Raw genomic sequence first — 10,000 nt, forward strand, 5'->3', positions numbered from 1 at the left:
CCTGGTGAGTCCCAGAGGAGCCTCTCATGATGTTGTTCAAGTCCTCAGATCCTTTACTTCAGTAACAGTTTAAATACCGCACTCTTATAATGCTCCATTATAACTACAACCCTGATTTCCTGATATTAAGTATCAAAAGTACCCCATCTGCACTCATACATGTGACAGCATTTTCAGATTTACATTTTTAAAAGTACAGTATTTCCTTCTGAAATGCAGTGGATTGGAAGTAAAGTGTTAATATGTTTGAATTTACTTGAGTATGGAACTTCAGTAATGTTCTTAGTTACTGCCAACGCCTTGGAACAGATAGATGCCAGTTGTTGTCATTTGTTGATACTTTTTAATGCTCTTTTAGATAGGGTTAGGGGTTAGTATTATTATACTCACACGCACTGTACATCTCGTGTTTCCTGCTCTGTAGGGATACTTTCAGCTGAAGGCAAACCCCGGCGCCTGGATCCTGAAGATGAGGAAAGGACGCTCTGATGACATCTACAAGATCTACAGGTAGAAGAGAAGTGAAAAGCCACAATCTTTTCAAGTTAAATATCTTAGATTTACAAACTTGTAAACCGTTTTGTTTTCTTTCTTGTGTTGCAGCCATGAGGGCACAGACTCTCCTGCAGAGTCCGATGACATCATAGTCGTGCTGAACAACTTCAAGACCCGGGTCATTAAAGTCAAGGTCTGTCACATGACTGTCTGACAATATAGAATTACAGCTAAATACAATTATTTGTTATATATTGATAATCATTTTTACATATATACGTTTCGACTTACTGGGTTAAATGTTTGTGTTGTTCAGGTCCAGAAGAAACCAGACAAGTTCAACGAGGAGCTGCTGAGCGACGTGACGGAAGAGAACGACGCCGGCTTCTGGAAATCTCTCACCAGGTACAGCTTTCATATAAAACATGTGTAGTTTCTGCTTTTATAATCAAATATGCTTAAAAATAAATGTATTCATCTATCAGCTTATCAACCATTTTAATAGTTGTTTGTTGTTTATGAAGCAAAGCTTTCACACATTATCTCGTTGGAGCGTCTCAGGTGTGAGGTGCTTGTTTCCATGTTTACCATCATTGCAAATTGAACCTATAATTCAATTAACAACGGTCATAATTGTTAGCCGTAGCCCTTACTATGATTTTCATAAGCAGTACTTACTGTATGTGCAGATGAACTGTCACATACAGGTTAACTCTATCCTGGAAGAATCTGGAGGACACCTCATTTTTCTTTTGAAACCTTAAATTTAAACTCTCAAATAACCAGGTTGACTTCTGTCTTTCAGAGGGTTCACAGGTGGAGCAAAGCCAGAGGAGGTGAAGCAGGAGAAAGACGACGTGATAAACATCTTCTCCGTGGCCTCGGGGCATCTGTACGAGCGCTTCCTCAGGTGAGACTCAGAGATGTGACCAAAGATCAACCAAAATCCTCAAATAAAGTCATCTTATGTCTTTTAAAGAATATAGATTTCGTTCCCTTTCTTCTCCAAACCCTGTTGCCACCATGTCTTTACTCTTCCTCCCCTCAGGATTATGATGCTGTCAGTTCTGAAAAACACCAAAACTCCCGTTAAGTTCTGGTTCCTCAAGAACTACCTGTCCCCGGCGTTCAAGGTAAGATTTGAGCATTAGAGAATCAGTCGGCATCCCATCATTGATGTGGAGATTTTCTCTTTTTTCTCTGTCAGTGATGTGAGCTTCAAGCAGGAGCTCTGAATCAAGGTGAAGCATGCAGCGGGGATTCCATCTCTCTCCGCCTGCAGAACCAAACCTCCTGATCATTCCTCGCCTCTCTCCTCATTATCAGCCCTGTTTCTATGACTGCTTCACTTTTACTGTGTGAAGACTCATTATCCTGCAATACACACTGCCTTTATATTGATTTCATCCTTTTACTTCTTTTATCTCCTAAGGCCACACAAGATTGTTTAGTAACCCAGATGTTCTAAGTCCATAATAGCGCCATTGCTACTATATAAAGGATTGTTTTTTATGTAGATTTAAAGTGATTTAAAGTCTACAGATGGTTGTGCCCTCTGTTATCCGTCTAAATGTGTTTGTTTTTTTGGACTGGTTCAGTATCGTTTCTACTGTCAATTGTGGGTTTTTTCCGATTTATGACACTTATTGAATCAGGGTTCTTACGGTCATTAAAAACCTGGAAAAGTCATGGAAATTCAAAATGCTAATTCCAGGCCCTGGAAAAGTTATGGAAAGCAATATTTTTCCCAAAGTCATGGAAATGTAACTAAAGTTGCATCAAATATAATTTATATTTTATCTAATCGCCAAAATAGTTACTATAATGATAATAAATACTGTATAGTAATGAAACGTAAAATGGCATTTAACTGACGAGGTATTTTGCTGGTGAGAGATTTTAGTTGCTTTAGCCTGTAGAAGCTAGTAAGCCTACTATTTGATTTGTTTTAGATAGGCACAACATGTTTCATATGCAGACCTTATTTTCCTGTTCCATGTTAAAATAAACCATTTTCAGTGGTACCGCTGAGAAAGAGTAATTTTTTTTGGTCATGGAAAATTAGGTAAAGGTCATGGAAAAGTCATTGAAAATCCTTGGTGAAAAAGTGTATGAACCCTGATGAATGCATAATGACACTATCAGTTTTTATTTGAAAGCTCTATTTTTCTTTGTCTTCACAAACATTGTCGCATCCTGGTATTGACATTTAATCTGGTTTTCATTAGGATGCCCATTTATTATTTCACATCTCTTATCCAGCTAGGTTTGACTGCAGTTGACATTGTCTCTAGTATGTCCTAGTTGACAGTGTGTTCTGTGTGTGCCCTCCTCAGGAGTTCATCCCCCACATGGCGCAGCAGTATGGGTTCCAGTACGAGCTGGTGCAGTACAAATGGCCGCGCTGGTTGCACCAACAGACGGAGAAGCAGAGGATCATCTGGGGATACAAGATCCTGTTCCTGGACGTGCTGTTTCCTCTCGCTGTCGACAAGATCCTGTTTGTGGACGCCGACCAGGTGAGCTCACAGCCGGCTGCACAAACACTGGAAACACCTGCCTCTGTCCAAATATGTGTTATTTTTACTGTTCAGATCATAAACTGATGATATCAAAAGAGGTATATGAAAAAACTGATGTTAAAAGCTCCAAAATGTGACATTACAGGTTATCATTTTGAGACTTTTTGGGGGATTTAAATGATTGAAAAGGCCAGAAGGTTTTATGATTCAGTCTGGGAAACAATGTTCCACTGTCTCATGTTTCAGGACTTTTAGCTGTAATCTAATACTTATAAAATCTTATCAACGTGTTTGAAGAGTTTAGGAGATTACTCAGTTTGTGGATTTACAAAATGTTAACAATTCAGAGGATTTGTATGATCAAAACTCAACTGGTAGCAACTTCTCAAATGTGAATATAATGTCCTTTTAAAAATATAAATTAATACACAAATTCAAGGAACTAAATTAAGTTGTAGCAAACCTTATATGATGACATGTCACAAATACAATTGATTGATTTTATTTATGTATAATTCTTTTTTTTTTTAACCAACTGAAATAAAATACAATGTTAAGACGTCAGCTTCTGCTAGTTTTTAAAATATAACAGATGATTAAAGTAACAAACTGATCATTAATAATAAAACCAGTGTCTCCCCTCTGAAGTGATCCCTCTGTTGTGTTCCCTCTCTTCAGATCGTGCGCACAGACCTGAAGGAGCTGCGTGACTTCGACCTGGAGGGCGCTCCGTACGGATACACGCCGTTCTGCGAGAGCCGGAGGGAGATGGACGGTTATCGCTTCTGGAAGACCGGATACTGGGCGAGCCACCTCGCAGGGCGCAAATACCACATCAGGTACACACACACTCTCTGACACACTCTCTGACACACTCTCTGACACACTCTCTGACACACTCTCTGACACACTCTCTGACACACACTCTGACACACACTCTGACACACACTCTGACACACACTCTGACACACACTCTGACAGCTCACACACAGACTCACTGTTCCTTTTTCTCAATATGTTCTTCATGATTTCATGCATATTGTCTCTGTTTCCTGTTCTCCCCCTGCAGTGCGCTGTATGTGGTCGACCTGAAGAAGTTCAGGAAGATCGCAGCAGGAGATCGACTCAGAGGACAGTACCAGGGTCTCAGCCAGGACCCCAACAGCCTCTCCAACCTCGACCAGGTCAGATTACTCTCTTTAATACGCACCCTTGAAGTGATTCTAACTCCTGAAACTGTTTAGAAAGGATGATTTTTGCATTATTTATGTATTACAGCTTACAATACATGCAAAGCTTATGTTTTGAGAATCCAGATTTCTAAACTATGTCAGTTTCTGCAAATAGATTTCCTGTCTGATAGTGATTTTATGAAAACAAAGCGTGAATCAACTTTCTAATGTCCTTGAACGCAGAAACAAGGAGAGCTTTTAACACAGTTACTCCTTACACCTTCATAGATATAAGGAGAGTGGTGCATGTTCATGTTTTTTCAAGGCCTGTCTGCAGATTATATTTCAACCTTTATGACTTAAATTCACCTAAGCTTCAACATCATGTGTCATGGTTTGATTCACACATAGACAACCATAACAGCTGTTTCCAACAAGTTCTCCTTGTAATGTCTCTTTAACAGTTCCTGTCCTGGCTTCTGTCATTGGTCTCATTGTCTGTGTTATTTCCAGGATCTGCCCAACAACATGATCCACCAGGTGCCCATAAAGTCTCTGCCTCAGGAGTGGCTGTGGTGTGAGACGTGGTGCGACAACAGCTCCAAGGGAAGCGCCAAGACGATAGACCTGGTAACAGCACTCTGACTTTGTTGCAAGAGAAAAGGAATAGAATCTATGAAATCTGTTTTATAATATTATTTTGTTAGTTCTCCTCACGTGGTCAAACACCTGTAGGTCCCTGCACAGTTGAGCTGTTATTATAGGGATTGTAGTTCCTCCTAACAGCCACCAGAGGGCACACAGGCTTGCTGAGATGTAGTATTGTACTGAGTATGTACAATGTAGTGCTCAATATGTGAATGAGTTCTTTTTGGATGTATAGGGCGATAATAAGCAACAGACACTATGACAAAATAAAAATAATACCATAAGTTTAAAAGGGCATGCTGATCAAGATGCTGATCAAGGTGCTGATCAAGATGCTGATCAAGGTGCTGATCAAGATGCTGATCAAGGTGCTGATCAAGATGCTGATCAAGGTGCTGATCAAGATGCTGATCAAGATGCTGATCAAGATGCTGATCAAGATGCTGATCAAGATCCCTCCACTTCGCGACGGGCTCTCTGATCCGCCTGTCGGGTGTTCTTTTCCCCATAATGACCGCCTCGCTGCACATTATCCCTTACTTATTACATGGCTTAGTTGAATACTCGATTCTGATTGGTCAATTCAGAACACGTGACACGTTGTTAATCCAGAACAGACAGACCGCTGTCAAGGACTTATTGACCGTTGTTAAGGACGCTCACATCTGCAGAAAGAAGTCCGGTCGATTTAACTGTATACAGTTTCAAACGGACAAGACAAGAGGGACTAGAAAACAGCGGAGAAGTAACGGGGCAGAAACCCTCCTTTTTACGCAACGGTCCAGACATAGACCTCAAACGGCAAAACATATTCAGTTGCCAGTTACTTTGGCATTAGGGCAGGGATATCTAGATACTTTCCAAGGTTTGACATAATGAATTGTGCTAATTTTAAAGCAAGCAACGATGTTTTCAAATCTGTCATCAAAAAGCTCCTCGAGAAAACAATTTATTCGCGTTGGGATCCCTGATGAGCCTGTCGGGTGTTCTTTTCCCCATAATGACCGCCTCGATGCACATTATCCCTTACTTAGATGTGGGTACACAGTGTCTTATAGTAAGAAAAGTGATCATTCATTGCAACAATCTGATAACAGAAGTACAGTAGGTGTCATTTATAAGGAACAAATTCTAAAAGTATGTCTGTAGGAATATAATGGAAGACAGATACTAAACTGTACCAAACAGTCTCATAAAATCCAGTCTCATAAATCCTACAGTACACCCCGATACCATCAGCAATTTCCCATCTGATGAGACTCCTCACCTGAATCTCTGTCCGGCGCGGATCAAACTGTAGCCTTTGAAGTAGTTCCCTTGTGGTAGATGTGAGACAGATCAGTTTGAGCTCCAATCATCTCCTTAAATGACCACGTGCAGCGATGCAGCCTGTTCTCTCCCCCTGCTGAGAGATCACTAAAGCAACAGTAATAACGGCTCATTCTTCCCTCAGTGCAACAACCCGAAGACCAAGGAGCCCAAGCTGCATGCGGCGGTGAGGATCGTGGCCGAGTGGAGCGACTACGACCAGGAGATCAAACGCATGCAGACCAAAGTGCAGGACAAAGTGCAGCACACGAAAAAACAGCAGGAAACAGGTACTGAACGCTCAGAGCAGAGTGAGTAGGCATGGGAGGATGTGTGAGGTTATGTCATGATTATCCTGGGGGAAATAGTTCTCAATATTATCCCGATAATCATCAAAGGTATGTAGATATCATACTGGGATCCCTTTACATACCATTTTGTTGACAGACAAACAAGTTCTTATTGCATCAAAGATAGGACACATCTTTTTATTGAAAAATATGAAATAAGGATAAATGGTGCCCCTGCATAATTACTGGACTAATAAATAAAACATTGTGACAGTGTGAGCCCTTCATTTATTTAATTCCTAGCTTTATTTTTCACTCCTATCATTAAAGCGAGCTAGACAGCCCTTTTTGAAGTCAGTCATGTACGGAAATCCACCCAAACCACCTAATTATGAGTTTATTATAACAAACCACAATAGAAATGGTCCCATCCCTAAAATATTATTAAAGCTAAAAAAATGGCACTTAAACATATTGGCTTCTCTTGACCTTTCATTTAGTAAAGAAATACATATTTTCATTGCATTGGAGAAACTTTTTTAATAATAATAATAATCATTAAGGTAATCTTGCAGAAAGGATAAATAAAAAGCAACATTGTAAGTCTTTCTTACGACTTTTTCATGTGAGAATATGTATATCATTCTCCCTGATCAACTCGGTGCTTTTATCATGACCCTTTATAACATTCTATATCCTTCCATCTCTACTTGCATGTAAAGTACAGAGAAACAACATTTATCTGCTCTAACCTGATCACATCCATCGTCTTGACTGATCTTCTCTCTCTCTTCCAGACACTCACACAGAGTTGTGAGGACTCTTTGTGACGAGGTGATGAACTGGACTCTGTTTAAAGAGTCCTGAAGAGGCTCCTCTTCCTCCCGCCTGCTGACAGACGACACACCACTGCTAGACGGTTCACACCGCTTTGTCTTTTTTTATATCGTGTGACGGGGAGGGAAAAGGGCGGGTCTGAGAGGTTTTTCTGTACGCGTGTGTGAAAGTGGTGAGAATGTATCTTGTGAAGCGAATCGTGAATTTAAGATCTTTGTTTTATTCCCCTATTATAAATGTCAGTCTGTATGTTTGCACTGATTCTGGTTTTGGCTGAAGCACAACGGGAGGAGAGCGTTAGAAATTCTCTCTGCTGGTTTCCCGGGGTTTTTATTTTGAAACATGTAAAGCTGGGAGGGATTTCTGCTCACTTATAGGAATACAACTGAAGCTGTTTCTCCTTTTTGGTAAAGGGTACAATCCAATAGGCTTACACTTAGTTTACAGACTGTAGATCAGTTCCCAATGTTCACACCTTAGTAATAGGCCTGGGCCATATGTTTGAAATAAATATAATGACATTAAAAAGGTTTTTTATACTGATTTGACAGATTAATGCAAAGATCACAGAGAAGATAATCAAACTGGTGTCCAATGAAGTAAACTATGATCCCCTGTTATTCATCAGATTAAACTCAATTTGTTTTATATACCACTGAATTATGAATCTTGGAAGTCAAATGTTTTGCAAGCCCCTCACAACATGCTAGATACATTTACATGATGCATTGTGCTGTACAGAGGTGGGTACTCTAGTTTTACGTCAAACTAATGGGGATTTTTAGTGTCCTATCTTAAGTCCACAACACTTAAAGGGAATGTGTATGGAATTAGGAAATGAGTTGTAATGTTCACTCATCTGGAAATTGGCATGAAAATGTAGTCCAGCTCAAGCAGCCTCGATTGAAACCCCAGTGTCTTGGAATATAAATGTCTCTGACTCAGGGAGTGAGTGGTACTGTAAGAGAAGAGCAGCTGTGACAATAAAGACTTACCTGAAAAAACCTTTGATTTTGGGGTAACATTAATGAATGTGACATTATCATCCTGTTCTGGCTGTTGGTTTTTGTTAAATAATAAAAATCCCTAATTAAGAAGTTCTCCATGTTGCTGTTTCATGTGTTTTCAGGTTTGCCTACACTCAAAGAAAATTGAAACTTTTACTTAAATGTAAACAGATAATACATAATTGTATTAGGTTAGTTGAAAGTAATAATTTTAAGATTCAATAAAAACATAATACTATTGCTTTCAACTAACCTAATACAATTATATGGAAATGTTGACAATACATTTAAAGTCACTGTTTAATTTGTATTCAGTGTAGACATGAAGCTGAAGATATTAAGTTTGTGTATAAAAAGGCATTCACATTTATTTACGCGTGAAGAGGCATATATTTAAAAAAAGCTGTAACATCGCTTGTTGCTTATATTATAAGAACATAGTAATCAAGTGCACAGATTAAAGCTTTCAAATACTTCAATTTAAGACCATTTGTAAATACAGTACAGAATAGGTTTTTTGTGAAGATTGCGTTATCCAGTTTAAAATGTGAAAACAAGCAGTAAAATATTTGCCTCGTTATTAAGGTACACATCATATTCCTACTGTGTGGACAATTAAGTTTCTTCTAAATTGTTGAAGATAAACTGATGTTGCCTTCCACATATAAACCCTGTTTCTGGAAGGTTTCAGACTTTTATTGTGATCCATTTGAAAAAAGGTTTTACAAAAGGTAACATTCAATTTTTACACCAATTCTTAAAAAAAAAAGAAAATCAATTTTAAAATAAGGTTTTGATACAACAAAATGCAGTTAACTAAGCAATGGCTTCTATAAACAATGTGAAAATAAGATAATATACATGTAAATGAATGCTACAAACATGAGGACAAACTGAGGAAAGGATTACATTAATTAAAATAAAATAAAAACGACAAACAATGGCATGATTGTTTTCCTTTTGACTTGAGTGACATCAGGCCAGAATTACCAGCAGAGCCGTTATTGCAAAACTTAATCCCACATCAGCTGGAATGAAGACAAACACCTCGGGGTCGTTGCATCGTCTCTCCGTTTCTTCTTCTTCTTCTTCTTCTCATGGCAACAATTTGTGCACGTTCTCCTCCTGCAGCCGCGTGCAGATGACGATGGCAATAAAGAGCCCTGCAGGAACTCAGAGGTAACCCCTCGACATTACAGGATCACCAACATGTGACTTCGATTTAGACGACACGCGAGATCGGCGACACAGAAAAACTGAAATACATATGTGAATTTACAACAAAGAAATTGCAAAAGGAAAATAAAAAAAAACGTGTTTTGACGTGGACGAGCACAGCGGACGGCGGGCTCGTGAGGACAGATGAGACATTCTGTTCACGCTGACCAGACGCTGGAAGAAGTTGCCCCTTTTTTTTTCAGAGTGGCTTGCATCTATTTCCCATCACCAGCATCAGATCAGTAAACAGTGGCACTGTGTCGTCCTACTGCCCAATTTAACTCCCGCCGTGCTCAGAGGCCCCGCCCGGTGGCTGTCGCTGATTGGCCCACAGCTGCTGGGCTTTATTAAAGGAAGATTAGACATTTTGGGAAATATGCCAATTTGCTTTCTTGCCAAAAGTAAGAAGAGAACATTGGCACCACGCACATGTCTGTACAGTAAACACCAGCAGCTGGTTAGCTAAATTAGCACAACAACAGGAAACAGCTAGCTAGAATAAT

The 10,000-nt window shown here is 39.5% G+C and overlaps 2 protein-coding genes across 5 annotated transcripts in view; one reads left to right on the plus strand and one right to left on the minus strand.

The window, feature by feature from the left end:
- uggt1 (UDP-glucose glycoprotein glucosyltransferase 1) overlaps positions 1–8,373 on the plus strand; it is a 31,956-nt gene extending 23,583 nt beyond the window's left edge. Inside the window, exons 29-40 of the mRNA XM_034142340.1 lie at positions 1–4; positions 425–510; positions 604–688; positions 812–900; positions 1,301–1,405; positions 1,544–1,628; positions 2,832–3,014; positions 3,696–3,856; positions 4,087–4,201; positions 4,703–4,819; positions 6,291–6,435; positions 7,233–8,373. The exon at positions 1–4 is cut by the window's left edge and continues 155 nt beyond it. Of these exons, the coding sequence (XP_033998231.1) occupies positions 1–4; positions 425–510; positions 604–688; positions 812–900; positions 1,301–1,405; positions 1,544–1,628; positions 2,832–3,014; positions 3,696–3,856; positions 4,087–4,201; positions 4,703–4,819; positions 6,291–6,435; positions 7,233–7,252 (1,195 nt within the window). The 3' untranslated portion in view covers positions 7,253–8,373. The remainder of the gene's footprint in view (positions 5–424; positions 511–603; positions 689–811; positions 901–1,300; positions 1,406–1,543; positions 1,629–2,831; positions 3,015–3,695; positions 3,857–4,086; positions 4,202–4,702; positions 4,820–6,290; positions 6,436–7,232) is intronic.
- Positions 8,374–8,736: 363 nt separating this feature from the next.
- LOC117492542 (transcription factor Sp3-like) overlaps positions 8,737–10,000 on the minus strand; it is a 14,139-nt gene continuing 12,875 nt past the window's right edge. For all 4 annotated transcript variants that reach the window (XM_034143107.1, XM_034143048.1, XM_034142882.1 and 1 more), the window contains one exon: positions 8,737–10,000. This exon is cut by the window's right edge and continues 1,287 nt beyond it. The gene's annotated coding sequence lies outside the window, so the exon portion shown is untranslated.

This window comes from Trematomus bernacchii, unplaced genomic scaffold (assembly GCF_902827165.1).
Source record: "Trematomus bernacchii unplaced genomic scaffold, fTreBer1.1, whole genome shotgun sequence".
Taxonomy (NCBI): domain Eukaryota; kingdom Metazoa; phylum Chordata; class Actinopteri; order Perciformes; family Nototheniidae; genus Trematomus; species Trematomus bernacchii.